The 15,944-nt window shown below is 50.6% G+C and overlaps 1 protein-coding gene across 1 annotated transcript; it reads right to left on the bottom strand.

Moving 5' to 3' along the window:
• Positions 1–893: 893 nt before the first annotated feature.
• SYPL2 (synaptophysin like 2) lies at positions 894–15,280 on the bottom strand. The gene is made up of 6 exons (XM_060139435.1): positions 14,992–15,280; positions 14,757–14,831; positions 7,469–7,593; positions 6,207–6,408; positions 5,078–5,269; positions 894–3,706 (listed from the first exon to the last, which is right to left on the bottom strand). The coding sequence occupies exons 1-6, from the start codon at positions 15,043–15,045 to the stop codon at positions 3,560–3,562; spliced, it is 795 nt and encodes a 264-aa protein (XP_059995418.1). The 5' UTR covers positions 15,046–15,280; the 3' UTR covers positions 894–3,559.
• Between the last annotated feature and the right edge of the window lie 664 nt (positions 15,281–15,944).

Here is a 15,944-nt window from a genome sequence, read left to right on the forward strand (position 1 = left end):
TCTCTGCTGGCAGGGCTGCTACCAGAGCCTGGGCACAAGGAGATTTCTCATCAGATCTGTCATTTTCCTTGCTAAGGCCTGGAAAATACCTTAATCATCCACCTCTTTCTCTTTTCTCAGCTGATAACATTCCTTCCCACCCTCACATAATCAAGAGACAAAAGCCTGCCCCCCACCCCATCACATCAGAAAAGAGATACTAATTCTCTTTTCCCTCCTCAACCCCTTACACCTCACCACATATATTCATTCTTTCATCTAAGGGGAAACCAAACTGGAGGCAAATAAGTCAAGGTCTGTGACTTCAAGACCTCAGACTGTCTCATTTTCACCCAGGGAAGGTTTAAGTACTTCAAGGATAATCTCTGAGGGTAGAGATTCTTAACCTGAGAACCATGGATGATTCCTAGGGGGAGTGGGAAACTGGTGACATTGAACGTAATATTGTGCCCAAGTGTATTTTTCTAGGGAATGTAAATGTAGCCTGTGACTGTTTGTCAGAAGGGGCATAGAGGTGCAAGTCTGTTCAGCAAGAATCTTTATAGTTAAAAGGGCAAAGCACGTGGCCCTCAACTCCTGACAGGAAGCCTGTCTAGGTCACAGATGGTAGGAGAGTAAGTGGAAACAGCATTGTGGAAGCCAATATCTCTCGCCTTCTGAGTTTGCTCTAAATTTACTAATGAGTCTCAGTTACTTTGGACTAATTGGTGCCACCAGAAGAGGAGATGTTGCCAGACTGGGGTCCGCCAGGAACAGCTCCTCAGCCTGCAGACTCTATCGCTGGGAGTGCAGAGTGGAGAGGAGCGGAATGATGTTTTGGCGGAAGTGCTGATATTTGTCCAAGAACTTAAAGCAAGGGGAGGAGGAGGAAAAAGGTCCCCAGAAGGGCTACATTCTTGGCTCCTTCATGGCAAATGCTTGAAGCACTGTTTATTCAAATGTATAATAACAAGCACCAGAAAACAACATGCAACATTTTCCCCCCACCACTGATCTTCAATCCCAGAAGAAGGATACCTATGACCATGATAGTGGAGGGAACTCATGTTCAGGAAAGGTCCTAGGTGGGCACCCTGGCAGGGTCAGAGTTTACTAGGGCAAAGGGCAAGTGCCCTGCCTGTTGGCCTCCTGTGGCAACTGGAGAAACCAGCACCTTCTACCTCAGGACCCACTAGGCAAAGTGGCGATGCCAGCCCTAGTTGGAGGGGACATGAGTCCTATGAGGACAGCCGCGCACTCAGCATTTGACCCAGCCCAGCCCTCTGAAGGTAATGAGGTGAAGCAGCCTTTCCTCTTAGGGTGGCTATGGAGAGAGAGGCCATAGCCTAAATCAAGGCTCTTCAGGCTGAGAACAAGCCAGCCTCTTGAAGAGGAGAAAGAGCCTTCTCTGCTCTAGGGAGAGTTCTGGGCTCGGAGTCCTTGGCAGGAGTGCATACCCACCCACCCCCTTTCCCTAGCTGAAGGGCCAATTAGTAACTTAGGCCCCCAAATGAGAACACTTTATCCATCACATTTCAGATAAATTACAAATATGTACACAGAATCCAAACAGAGTTCCAGTAGAAGCTGCTCACAGACCCTCACAGGGGCCAGCTTGAAGAAAACTGAAGGTCATCCCTTTGTTCTCTGTGTCTCTAGAGCTGTGGGCAAAGCTGTCTCCCCTTGTCCTTGAGTAATCATGGGGACAGCTCAGGACAGAGAGGTTCAGACTTAGAAACACCCTTATCCCCATCTCCTACCTTCCCTCCTCAAATGCCTTCCCCCAAATCTAAAAAACAAAACAAAACACCTAATTTTTCACTGAAGGACTCTGGAGCATTTGAAGATGTAAACCTCACACTCCCCTGTCAAGTGGGGAAACGGACCCAAAGAAGAAATGATTGGCCCAAAGTCAAAGGTCCTGCCGCCTAGGTACCCCAGTAATGCACACATTACAATGGAGGGTGCTGAGGAAGGTGAGGAGGTTGGAGGGGTTGACTCAGTCCTGAGGAGAGACTGGCACAGGGCACATTTACCTTTGGGATGGCATCTGGGCTAATTGGCACTGGATTGGAAAATGGCTGGATTCTGCCTTCTTCCTTCTTCCCTGGGCAGCCCTATGGCCAGGGCAGACTGAAATGTTTTGAGCTGGATGGGAGACAGATGGCCCTTATCCAGTCAGCACTGACTCTTGGGCCCTGGGGTCCGCAGAGGGACTGAGGAGGTGTCAGGAAGGGGAGACACACCAAAGACAAATATGGAACTGGGTCCCGAAGTGAAGAAGCACCAAGAGCATCAGCCTGCCCTGGACTGGGGTGGGTGTGTAGGGGGGACAGAGCTTGGAACAGATGCGGAAGCAGGGGAGGAATGGCGGGCAAAGGGAGAGGGCATGTTCTTTCGTAAAGGTGAGAAGGGGAAGTATGAAACGGGCCAGAGAAGGAGCAGGGCGGGAAAAAAACGAGCAGAGAGTGAGGAAGAAATGGGCCCATCCATCCATGTCCTGGGGCTCTGGGGCAACTTAGACTCATGATGGTCCTTTATTACCCTTTCAGAGCCCCTATCTGGCCCTACAGGAATGAAAGGAAGGCCTGGACAGACTTTGAAAAGGATCTTGAATGCCTCAGACCCAAGAGGCTGGGGAAGGGAGAGGAACAGAGAGGTGGGAGGCGGGGAGGGCTGAAATGGAGATGCTCCTAGACCCCTCATCTTGTGTCCCAAGTGTGAGACCAAGCCCAAGTAGGAGGACAGGGAGGAAGGTAAGGAGTTTCTAGGGCAAGTATGAGTTTAGAGTGTTGGTGGAAGTGCCCCAGCCTGGAGGGGTGGAAGGACTAAGGGAATTTAAAAAAAACTGATTCCCCAGCAAGTTTTCTGGCTTCTGTTTCTTTAAGTTGCAACTCAGTTGCAATTTATCTGCTCCCCACCAAGTCTCAGCCTACTTGGGACCCTCTGAAAGGCTGTTTTCTAGGCTAGTCCGCCTCCTGGGTTCCCACGTGATGGGCTCTGTGGGCAAACAGAGGCCAGAGGAGGCAGAGGAGAGGGTGGGGAGCATACTGAGCTCAGGCGGATTGGAGGTCAGCGCAGACACGGGGCCTTGATGACAGCCATTGAAGAGGGGTCACTAAACCACTGGTGGGCCCTCCATGCAAGGGGGCAGGGAGAAGGCTGCCAGCCAATTTCCCCTCCCCCCACTTTTATTGACGCTGGACAGACTGATAGAAGTGGCAGCTAGGAACCAGTCTCAGGTCTCCTGACCCCAACCTTTGCCTGTAGCAGAGGCTGGTTCTCAAAGGCTGTGAGGGTACACGTAAGACCCCAAGTAAGATGCCTGGGTCCAGGCAGTAGATAAGAAGCACTGAGCTCCTGCCATCCGGGGCTCCAGCAAGAGGAGGGATAGGAAGCCACTGGGAGGGCTGCCCAGGTTTCCGACAGCTGATGCCTGCCCATCCAGTGAAGACGTCTCAAAGCTCAGAGCCCAGAATAATGGGGGAGGGGAGTTGGGGGAGGAAGAAGAGGAGGTCCTGGAAGCCAGAGGCGGTTGAAGAGGCGCTGTCCTGTTCGGGAGTAGCCGGGTGGGGGCCGCTTACTGCTTCTCCACCGCTCCCTGCTCAGCTGTGCTCTCCTGGCCGGCGCCCTGGCCCTGGTCCTGGCCCTGCCCGTGCCACGGGGTCTCCTTGAACACAAACCAACAGTTCCCGGCCCACAGGAAGAAGCTGATAAAGCCAAAGAGCTGCAAAGACATCAGAGGGAGGGTGGCTTATGAGAATAGGAGGGCATCCTGGGAACAGGGAGGGGGAGTACCTGTGTGTTGGGGGGAGGGGGAGGTGCAGAGGGCTAGAAAGACTAAAAGAGAACTGGATGTAGAGTCAGGGTTTAAGGCCACCACCCACTAAGGGATTCTCTGGTGAAAGTGTCTAACTCTGTCCACAGCATGCACCCAAGTTGTGGCTTGGTCGCTAGGAGAACCTGGCTCCTGGAGTGGAGCACCGTGCAAAGCACAGCAAGGAGCAAGGGCTCTAGTGGCACTTCCCACAGCGTCCGCAGGCCGTTTTCCGAAGGCCTTGTCAGGGTGGGTGGGGCCAGAGCTGTCCAAGGTGCTCCTTCCCTAGGGTAGCGATCCAGCCAGCTCTATCCAAATATTTATTCAAAATATTTAAAAACCTATCAGCAGGGAGTATTTAGGGGGAAGTGTACTGATGTCTGCAATAAACTTTGAAATGCATTAAAAATAAGATGGATCAATAGATGAAGAGAGGCAGATAGATACAGGACAAAGCAAGTCTAGTAAAATGTTAATGGTACAGTCTAGCTGATGAGTGCGTGGCTGTTCATTGTAAAAGTCTTTCAACTTTGCCGAATGTGTGAACATTTTTACAGTAAAAGGCTGTGGGGCTAACACCTATCAGCAGGGTTCCAACAAGGTCTAGAAGGCTCCCTGGTGTGCCAGCCATTAAACCTTTCAGTTGCTGGGCCCGGGGAAGGTTCAGGCCATTTTCAGGGCAGGGCTGAGGCGGCTGGGCTGACAGGAGGGCATTTGCAAAGCTCAGCTACTTACCAACTAATATGGAGATGTTTCAATGTTCTAACAGCTGGGGTGGCCAAATACATGCATACCAGCTAGACCCACCACTGCCCAAAGACCTTTTCCAGCCTGGAGGCCTGAGTGACAATAAGCCCCTTCTCACCCACTCTGGGTCTGCCCCCCCTCCCCCGCTTTGAGCCCCGTCACAGCCCTAGGCTCCCCCTCCACCTGCTCATGTGTGTACATTCACACAGACTGTAAAGAGGCAGGAGGAGGGAGAGGCAGTCACAAAGAGCACGCCTGGAGGTGGGGAGAAGAGAGGGAAATGGGAGGCAGAGGGCGGAAGGAGGAAGGCACAGGAGGCTGAGTGGCTCTTGGGTTCCCCCTGCCCAAATGTCCCTCAGGGTCAGCCAGGGGCCAGCAGCCAGCATTAGGTGCAGCAGAAGCACTGGCTGCCAGTGCCGGGGAGGGCAGCTGCGAAGACACCCTCTCTGTCCCTCTCAGACCCTGCTGTGACAGGCCTGGGCGGCTGGGAGTGTGCTGCCTTCCCCAGACCCCTTCAGTGGCCACAGGTCTCACCACGGAGATGTTGGCCAGTCCCATGGAGGGCGTGGCCCCGGCACTGCACACCGCCTCCTCTCCATGGCACACAGACATGGCTGCTGTCAGGCTGGATGGTCGTGTGGCCCCCTTGACGTCAGTCAGGCCCTTGCCCCAGGCAGCTGCAGCTACCAGCCAGAAAAAGGTGAAGGAGACAGTCACACAGAAGTCCTGGGAGGAGCAGAGGGACAGGAAATACAATCAGAAAGGCCTCCATGATTCTGTACTTCTTTTCGTCTTGCCATAAGGCACTGGGATCCTGGGGTCCCAGGACAGCTGCCTCTTCCTATCCTACCCAACACCTAGAGTTTCAGGAACTCAGATCATCCTAGGGAATCTGCCACCAAGAGAATCCCGCCAGCCAGGGCTACCCCTGCCCATGCCCTCAGAACTGAGGTCAGGTAACAATGTGCCCAGGCATCTGTTGGTCAGTGTCATCCCTAAACCCACGTGGCCTAAACTTGACACTCTCCCCACGCCCAGCCTTTCCTTTGATCACCACTGCTCAGTTGCAAGTGGTGGCAGAGTGAGGGCAGACTGCAGGAGATAAATGGGGTCCCCTAAGGCACCCCTTCCACCTTGCATTCTGGGATAGGGAGAAAGTAAAGGGGAAATAATATTGATAATAGCTAGCACTTATGGAGGCTAACTATACACCAGGTATTTTACATGCACGTTCACTTTATCTTTCCAAAACACTATTAGATAGTTATTATTTTATTCCCATTTTATAGTTGAGGAAACTGAGAGTTAGAGAGGTTAAGGAAATTGTCAAGAGCACACAGCTAGTAAGGGACAGTGCTGGGATTTGAACCCAAGCAATCAGACTTCAGCGCCTGCCTCTTGAAGCTATTGTGCCTACTTTGAGTAGAGCAAGCGATGGGAGGTTGGTAGACGCAGAGTCCTGGGACATGGGCCTTCCACTGGCCCGAGGCCCTGTGGCAGCCCCAGCACCCGAAGGGACCAGCAGCAAAGAGCTGGCAGGGAGATTGAGGAGGTTCACATCCGAGTGTCAGGGACCCAGGAAAGCCACCATGTTTGTCCTCAGCCCGGAAATGTATGTCTCCTCAGTGCCTCCACCCCATCCCTCCTGGCTGTGCCCACTCACCACCAGGGGGAAGCGCCTGTTCTCCGTGTAGATGTTGTGGAAACGCAGGTAGAGGACGAGTGCAGCTATGGTGTAGAAGAAGGAAAAGATGCCCAGGGTCACGAAGAACTCGGCGGGGGCAGAGAAGTCCCCCATGAGATGCATGGTCTTGGAGGTGGATTCATCGTCGCAGAGGGGCATCTCATACTGGACCCGGTTCAACCTGCAGGTGGCACGGAGCCCACCCTGAGCTCAGGGCGATCCTCCCCCTGTGGAGGCAGTGGGCTTCCCCTGCCCCAGGAGCAGTCCTGCACTAGTTCTCACCCAAGGACTCTTACAGAACCAAGAAAGGGGCAGGTAGGGAGCAAAGTTTCTGGAGGGAACCTTGCAGTCAGAACAGGAATTTTCCTGGAATTCTGGTCAAACTCTACCTCCCTCTCAGCCACCACCCCACACTCATCCACCCTGCCCAGATACGGTGACCCTGTATTTCCACGTATCTCCACGACCCTTTAGATTGTAACCACAGTATATATAGTTCATCTATTTCTGGTAGCCAAACCACCAGGGAAATCAGCTTCATTCTGTCCCTCGGAAAGCACAGGTCCACAGTGGCCAAGTTAAGATTGGAATCACCCATTCTCAGGCTTTATTTAGGTCCCCCAATGAGACCACACTGGACAAAATCAAGAGAGAAAAACAAATACCCTATTATGAACAAGAGACAGCTAATCTAACTTAGCTGCTGCTACTAGAAATTTCTGAAAAGCTGAGCGCTGTCCCCATTCCCCTCTGAACACTTGGGCTCTCCCTTCTCTAAGCTCCCAAACACTCAGGAAAGAGTACTGTCTTCTACCTCCCGGCCAAGGTATACCCCCTTGTATTCTGGTGGTACTGGTGAGCATCCCCCATCAGCTCTTCAGGATCTGAGTACTGACAAGCTTCCTTACCTTCAAGGCAGGGAGGAGGCTGCGGAGGGTCGAGAAGCCTCCACCCCACACTGCATAGGTTCTTTCTGTAAGAGCTGTTGTTACCTGCTATTGGTTATCCATGGACTGCAACATTATTATAACAGGGATCTATTTGAGTTTCCCTTATATTTTTCTCTGGCCAGTGTGTCTGAAATTCCTAAAGGGCAGGAAGGACCTGAGCCTTGTATTCTATCTGAAACTGGAGTGGCACCCAACAAAAGGTCTTTAGGTTTCTGAAGGAGAAAGAGACCAAGCAGGTCCTGCCAATCCAATGAGAGAGGCTATGCGGGGTCAGAATCAACTCCTGCTCACCTGAAGGGATAGCCGAACGAAACAAGGATGGTGCTCACGTCCTTGGCTTCGTTGTTGCAGCGAACCGTTGCTCCTGTTTCCCCACTGTAGGAGCCGCAGGACCCGAAGGCGAAAATAGCAAAGAGCTGAGGGAGAGTGAAGCCCCTCTGAGAGTCAGAAGGTCTCAGCTGGCCAAGGTCTATCACTTCAGAACCACCCTCTGACTCTCAGCCGGTGCAGATATGGGGGCGGGGGGAGGGCCAGGAGTCCCTTTAATCAAGTCCCTCTGGGCCAGTGACCCATGGCTTCCTTTGGTCTCCCAGCCTCAGGGTGCTGTGTTCACTGCACAGCGTGCTGGACCAAATAGCCAAATGAATAAGGTTGACTTTGACTGGTACCTGGGAGGGAGATGAAGAGGGAGAAATGGGCAGTTTCCAGGTCTCCCCATCGGATGTGACACTGGAGACCACAGGTAGCCTCCTTAAGATGATGACTAACAAAAAGCAATTTAGGCTTTGGAAACTTCTATCTCAAAGTTGGACTTGAATTTCCTCCCCAAGGGAGAGGCACCCTAGAAATAGATTTCCCTGCACCGATCTAGATCAGGAGTGCATGGAATTCTTTCCATTTCTCCTTTGAAGCCATCAATGAATCTTGCCATTACCTTCTTGCTAACTTCCAATGGCTTCCTGCCTCAGTGGAGGTATAGCTAGAGGGGACAACCTCCGCCAAGCCTTCCGAGGGGCCAAGGGGGCAGGGGCCCGGCTGCTGTGTACTGCCAGCTAACTCCTCTCCCCAAAAGGCACCTTTCCTTTGGCAACTGTGCTGGCTGGGTTGATGACGGCAGTCCTGGCTCAAGCCCAGAGAAAAGTATCCTCAACTTGCCTTATCAGCCTCTGCTTTTTCCCCAGTGGTGTTTCCCTTTATAATCCGTTGCTGCTGCCATTTCTCAGTGTTAAGAACCAGAGGCGTTTCAGATCACATGAATTGTTTTCCTCTTCACCTTTCATCACATTTTACTAAACCTCCTGCCTTGAATGACATGAAATTCCCTCATCCTATGATTTTCTAATTTCTTTCTGAGGATACACACCTTGGTTAGAAGGAGGTGAGAAATTGGAGTCTCTGATCGTCCCACATTATCTGTTCAGGGCTCATTTCCTGTGCACTTACCATTGGCTTGTGCACGATATAATCATTTGTATTAAGCAGTGAGCTTATTCTGTTAATTGTTCACTTTTTGTACGTTTCTTTGCGATTTGGTATCTTGGATATTAAGCACCTAGAAGACAGCTAATTCACATCCCAGTCCTGCATCCAGTGTTTATAGAATAGAGTTGTGTTCACATTATTTTGCTAATGCTTGATAGTATTGTGGAGTGAAGAGCCCTGGATCAGGAGTCTGGAAATCCAGGTCCTGGTCCTGGCCCTGTCACTAACTGGCAGGGTGACCTCTAATAAGTCATTCTGCTCTCTGAGTCTCAGTTTCCTCCTCTGTAAAATGAGGAGTTTGGAGCAGGTAATCCAAAGGTCTTTTCCAACTCTATGATTCTCTCTCTCTCCGAGGGTAACGCTATCAGTGTGCCCTTGGCTGGGCTTGCCAGCAGCTGCGCTCTGTCCCTGGGTGGTGTCCGGTGCCACTGCCCCACCTTGCATCGCCTGGCCTGGCAGATCTTCTTCATGCTGGAGCCACTGACCCCTCTCTAAAGGTCATAATGGGTACCTCTCTGTTTCTAGGAGGTTTAGTTCAAACAATGACAATTGTCTCCATCTTAAAAATCGTCCAGGAAAGGAGACAGTATAACCTCTCTCCAATGCCTGCTTAACCTCCTGATCTGACTTACATTACAGAGGCTGCAATAGAGCCCTGTTTGCTCATCTTCTTGACAGGCCTGGAGAGAAGTTACTCAAAGCCTCTGCATCATTATCCTTTACCTACTCCAATTTGCCTCCCTGGCATAACAGTGGAACTTCTCTAGCTCGTCCTCGTAAGAATTCTCCAATCTTGTCAGCTCTGTTTCTTGTCAGCTCTCTGATTCCTCTTGGAAGTTTCTTTGTTCCTCTTAGCTTCTGGTGCCCAGAACTGGACACAATTAGGGCGTTACATTCTGGGAAGGGCAGACAGTTGGATATATGTTTACTGTTGGCAGTTAGCCAGTGAATGGCTCTGTAATAGGTTCCCCCCAAAAGTAGGTACTCCTAACTTGGGGCAATGAACAGTTAGTTATGGAGCCTGCTTTTTACTAGCACTCTCTTGACTGGCACTCCTGACCATTTACAGAAAGATGTCATTTACTGAGCATCTACTATGTACCAGGCATTGTTCTAGGCGATATGATTTATTAGTGAACAAAAGAGAAAAAAACCCTCTGTCTTCATGGAGCTCCTACTATAGAGCTGCACTATCCACAATGGTAGCCACTAGCCAAGTGTGGCTATTTACATTTAAATTAATTAAAATTAAATAACACTTAAAATTCAGTTGCTCAGACACACTGGCCACATTTCAAGTGCTCCCTAGACACATGTGACTAGCAGGTTCCATACTGGACAACACAGATTATAGAGCTTTTCCATCATTGCGGGAAGTTCTGCTATGGCCAGATGACAACCTTGAGGTTCTGAAAATCCTGAACCCTCCTTTACTATTCCTCTCTGGGCAAAATATACCCATAGTAACTTTAGTATTAACTGTATTCTCTTCTATTCTGATTCTTTGTAAGTCAGGAGGCTCTAAACACCTTATATAACTTTATTAACCAGAATATATGATTAAATTTGAACATAACACAGTCAGATGGTGTCAGATAACAGATGACAGTTGGCTATGCAAGTGAATGGATGGAGGAATCTCAGCAAAATCTCACAGGTTCACAGAGCAAAAAGGATCTCAGAGATTATCAAGCACAATAGTCTCATTTCATAGAGGTGGAAACTGAAGTCCCAAAAGATTAAGTGACTTCCCCAAGGTCACATTTAGCCAATGTGAGAGCCAGGCTTAGAATTCACAACTCCTGATTCCCGGTTCTGTGCTCTTTCTACATCACCCATTCATTAATCAACAAAGAGTTATCGAGCATCTACTTTGTGCCAGGTGCTGCAAAATCTAAGTTGAATAAGACCTGGTGCCTGCTCTCAAGAGTTTGCATCCAGAAAGGAGAGAGTCATGCTCAAATAAAAACCAAAACAGAACCCTGCATCACAGAGTTATAAAGGCTGAAAAAGATCTCTACCGTGTGCAGGGAGGATTGCAAAGAGAGAGGAAGTAGCTCTGCACCTGGGATGCAGGAGCAGAGAAAGACACGCTTTCCCAGCCTCCTCTACCTTTCTGTATCAGATATGCTTTCTTCCTTAACTGTGCCAGGTGACTGAGCCACAGGGAAGAGTGGGGAAGAACAGAAACCACCCCTGTCACCAAGCACAAGGCTCTGAGCCAAACAAGCTGGTCATAAAGAACAGGAGCCACAAAGACATGGAGACCCTAAGACAAGGGGCAACTCCAGAGCTCTGATACCAACCAGCCTTCCTCCTCATGGACCTGCATTGCTGGGAACAGCAGTGGTCATACACTGCCACCCTCCTCCCCCTCTTCCTCCTCCTCCTCCTCCTCCTCTTCCCCCTTCCCCTCCTCCCTCTGCATCTCTCTCTTTTTTTAAAAATAAATTTATTTATTTTATTTTTGGCTGCATTGGGTCTTTGTTGCTGTGCCCGGGCTTTCTCTAGTTGCAGGACTACTCTTTGTTGCGGTGCACGGGCTTCTCATTGCAGTGGCTTCTCTTGTTGTGGAGCACAGGCTCTAGGCACGCGGGCTTCAGCAGTTGTGGTACGTGGGCTCTAGAGAGAAGGCTCAGTAGTTGTGGCGCACGGGCTTAGTTGCTCCACGGCATGTGGGATCTTCCTGGACCAGGGCTCGAACCCGTGTCCCCTGCATTGGCAGGCGGATTCTTAACCACTGCGCCACCAGGGAAGCCCTCTGCATCTCTTTTGGAAAGATGTCAGAATAACCTTGCTACTTTAAGGATGAGGCTCCACTTTGGTGCTGACTTGCTTTTTGGTGATAATCCTTTGTCAGTCCTGAGAACACTAACATTTCCACTTAGTGCAGGGCACAAGAAAGACAAGTTCTCCCCCAAATCCTATTCCCACAATCATCTCACTGGTTTTTATGGACTCTGATGGTGTACTTTCGAATTCCCCACATTTACAGAAATAACTTATTTTCATTACAGAGACCCCAGGGCCAAATAAGTGACTTTGGCACCTCAAAGGTGAACTACTGATCAAGGGCACACCAAGTTAAAGGTAACGTGACATTATCGATACAGTAACTGAGTAATCCAGGAGATTCGTACCTTACCCTCAAAGTGAGGATTTGGCAGTGACATCTGAATAATCTCACCAAAGGACAAGTCTAGCTGACAGTCTGCATAAGGGGGAAAGTTAGGGAGAAGGAGAGGTTTGGGAACAAACACTTGCTGAATACCTCCTGGACTGCCAGGCTCACCATGGTCTTCCTGAATGCTCCAATGCTTTACAGATATTAGCTCCTGTAATCCTCCCAGTGAGCTCATGAGATAGACTTTACCCTCATCTACAGATAAGAAACTGAGACCCATGAAGATTTCATCACTTACCCTAGGTTCCATAGCTAGAAAGCAGAGAAAAACTAGTTCTCCAATAATTGGTATATGCCTATGTTATTTTCCTAGCTTAGTGTAGACTTAGTGAGACCCCAGAACTGCAATTGAGGTGAGATTAGTTAATCTTTAAATTTTAAGGAGATACCCCAAGCTAAGCTCCTCACTAATAAAAGAATAACATTACTTTTATCTCACCAGGATTCCAGTAAAACCTTTGCTTTTTGTAATAGCGACAACAAAGTTTTCAATTATCATTACAATAACTGCAGGTTTGTCTGTGGTTTTTTCCCCCTTTTCCAGACCGGAGTATTTGATCCCTCCAAGCAAGAAATATGCAAAAAGTCCCAAACGACATTTTCACTGTCATTTTGGTGCTGGTTCCTGGTGCTGGTTCCTGTGTTCACCTGCAGAGGCTCAGAGCAAGTGAAACTCACTCTGAATTCAGGCTACCAGGATAGCAGTAAAAGCAAATCATGTCTCTTTATGATGCTACCCTTCGAATGAAGGCTGAGTGCAGAGCCTAGCCCTGGACTCTTGGATTGAGTATTACGAGAGAAAGGCATAACTTCCTCTCTAAGAAGCTGAGGATCTTAACAAGTCAAACACGGGGCTTCCCTGGTGGCGCAGTGGTTGAGAGTCCGCCTGCCGATGCAGGAGACACGGGTTCGTGCCCCGGTCCGGGAAGATCCCACGTGCCGCGGAGCGGCTGGGCCCGTGAGCCATGGCCGCTGAGCCTGCGCGTCCAGAGCCTGTGCTCCGCAACGGGAGAGGCCATAACAGTGAGAGGCCCGCGTACCGCAAAAAAAAAAAAAAAAAAAAAAGTCAAACAGGTCTTAATTCTTAGGGATCAGAACTGACCGTGGGAGGAGACTAGGCATTGCTTTGTGCAACCTTATAGAAATGTTGTGGGTATTGGTTGGGGGAGGGTTGGGAAAAGGATAGAAAGGTTAAAGAAGGAAGCTTTTCAGAATCCCTCCCATGGAGGATGATTCCATGGTCTAACAACCTCATTGTTTCCCTCATCCCTTGACAGCCTTTCTCAAATTTCCCTTAGATCCATTTGTCTAGTTTAATGATAAAATTGTACCCTTACATTTCTGGTTCTGCTCCTCTGGACCACTCATAATGGATCCCTAGTTTTGGATGGTAGACACACAGAGTCTTAATATCATTCTTCTACGGCCCCCTCAAGTACTCAACTGGTGGCTCATGGCACGGAAGTAGGGGGGAGGTGAAAGAGCTCAGTCAGCAGTAGTTCCAACCGCTCTTGAGGCAGTAGAGAGAGTGGAAAGTCCCCAACAGGTCCCAGAGTTTGCACTTGGGAGCTCCGCATGCTGGCCTGTAGCCCCAGTCAGGGTCTCAGATATCCAGAGGTAACCCCAAATGCACTATTGCCCCCGAATTCCAGATCTGATGATTCTCGTGCAAAGGATGATTTAAGAATCAGCGACACAGTGCTAACTCCTGTCTCCAATGAGTTAAAAGCCCCTTAGAACTCAATCCTCCTCAGTATTAATGGTAACTTATTCCCTAGCTGAATTCTGTGCTGAAAGCACATTAATTAAGTTATTCACACACCATTTGGTGTGTGGATTGTCTAACTTAAATCTCTTCTGTGACAGTGCAATAACTGCTCTCGAAAAGTCTTTATGATTTGAAAGAGCGACTGCACCTGTCCACATTCCTAATTTATACCCAGGAGGCCTTGGGCACCACGAAGGACAGAGAACATGCTAATGTCTCAAAGTACCAGTGAGGCAGGAGAAGATGGTATTTCCCCTATACCACTGCAGGGGAAACTGAGGCCCTGGGCAAATGATTTCTTCAAGGTCACAGGATAAGTCTAACCCAAGGGCAATGTTCTAGCATGCCAACCCATTTAGAGCAGAAAGGGACCCTAGGGATGGTCTGAACATTTGATTAATATGGAAACTGAAGTCCAAAGAAGAGAATTGTCCAGGGTCAAGTAAGTAGAAAAGGCAGGTCCAGGTCTAGAACCCAGGGCCCCAGCCTTCTAGCTCAATATTCTATCTTATTCTACAAGCCACATTTTGGCTGATTTTTATTCTGTCTTACTATTTTTTCTTTTATGTAATCCTAGAGCCATGAACTCCATTCATTCATTCATCCACTCCCTCACGCAGTTACAGGAACACAGATTACTCTAGTGACCTCAACAGGACAGCTGCCAGCCAGGACCCTGTCCCATGAATCCACCTCCAGGATCAGTTAGGTCCTGGTGGGTTTGGGGACAGGATGGTTTCCATCGCCTGCCTCCTTCCGTCCTCTGCCCTCTGCAGCTTTCCTCATTCCCACTTGTCCTCTTCGCCCCTCCCGCCACCGAGGAGTGGTATGTGCAGGATCAGAGTTCTGGAAAGGTTACACCCGGGTCCTCTCGCCCGGGTGAAATGTGAGCGCCCTGGGCAAAGACTCCTTGCACATAGAAGGACCGAATCCGGGGCTCCGCATGCTTCGTTCCTCACCCTCCTGCCACCAAGTGCTGGAGAAGCAGCCCCAGCCCGCCCCTCCCCCGCCCACCTGTCGCCGCCCCCCACCCTTCCTCCGGGACCGGCCTCAGCACCTCCCCGCCCCCCACTTCGGCCACATTGCTCGGGTCAGCGTCACAGCCCAGGCTCCCGAAATAGCCCTCGTCTAGGGCAGCGACTCACCCACTGGAGAACTTTGATGAAGCCCAGCGGCTCCTCCAGCCGCCTCCAGCGCAGCCCCACGAGCAGGCGGTCCACCTGCGGAGACAGGGCTCGGGGTCAGGGCGGTGGGGGACCCAGGAAAGCGCTGGCCCTCTTCCTCCCACTCACACCCGGGAGAGAGGGCAGAATAAGGGTCGGCCCGACACCCAGGTGGAGAAGGGGCGGCGAGAGAGCCCCAGGGGCGTGCAGGGAGTACCTGCTGGCGCGGCGACTTGTCCGCCGTGCGACTGGAGCTCTCCGTCGAGGACATGCTGGCGCGGCGGGGCTGGGGCGCGCGCGCGGTCCGCGGGGACCGCGGTGGGGCTCGGGGCTGCTGACCCGCGGCGGGGGAAGCGAGCTGTACCGAAGCGCGAGCGGCCGTCGGCGGCCCGGGATCCAGTCTGGCTGGGTGGGTCGCGGGGGCGCTGCTGCTCGCGCTCGCCGAGGCCGCGGCCGCCGCTCTACCCCGCCGGCTGCAGAAAACCCCCGAGTCCAATTCAAACTTCTGTCAAACTCGCGAACGAACTTGGCAATAGAGTCACGTGGCGTGCGCTTGAGAACCCTTCTCCCGCCCCCTTAGCTCCCGGGTCCCTGCCCGCAGGATGCCTTAAAGGGACCTGTGGCCTCTGCGGGCAGTTCGGCCGCGAGGGGGCTCAGGTTCCTTGCCAGGAGCCTCCAGGGCCAGTCCCAAGCGAGACATCACAGCTGCCCCGACCCGTAGCCAAAGTCGGGAACCAGCCTGGAGCGCTGGCAATCATCGGCTCCTAGTTTATCTTTAACAATTTTCCTGGATTTGGAGCTGCTCTGTGCCGTTTTTTCTTCTTTCACACCATAATACTCAGAACCTAAAGGATTTTCATAAAGGCATTATCAGGGCTGAAATAAAGTTCTGAAACTTACGGTTAACAAACTGCTTGCTTCCAAAATCTTCAAGAGCCAGTACAGACGAAATGGGCAATAGAATGTAACTGACTTATTGTTCTGTCTAGTTAGGCGTTGCTTTAATTTGTTAACACCAAAAGCATTCTTACGTTAGTGATTTAAAAGTTATGGATCATTTAAAAGTATAAACTCAATCTCCTTTAAAATAGCCCTCGCCATTTAAATGAGAGTGAAAATATTCTTTGAGGAATGGCGGGGGCGGGGGGTTGGCTTAGAAGATGTACTTTG

Source organism: Lagenorhynchus albirostris, chromosome 2 (assembly GCF_949774975.1).
Source record: "Lagenorhynchus albirostris chromosome 2, mLagAlb1.1, whole genome shotgun sequence".
Taxonomy (NCBI): Eukaryota; Metazoa; Chordata; class Mammalia; order Artiodactyla; family Delphinidae; genus Lagenorhynchus; species Lagenorhynchus albirostris.

What these genes read in the sequence shown, in the direction of transcription:
- SYPL2 (XM_060139435.1), bottom strand. Translation starts at nt 15,045, where the DNA reads ATGTCCTCGACGGAGAGCTCCAGTCGCACGGCGGACAAGTCGCCGCGC. An exon ending in TCATCAAAGTTCTCCAGTGG is followed by an intron (nt 7,594 to 14,756) that starts GTGAGTCGCTGC and finishes ACTCTCCCTCAG; the next exon opens with CTCTTTGCTATTTTCGCCTT. An exon ending in TCGTTCGGCTATCCCTTCAG is followed by an intron (nt 6,409 to 7,468) that starts GTGAGCAGGAGT and finishes TGCCACCTGCAG; the next exon opens with GTTGAACCGGGTCCAGTATG.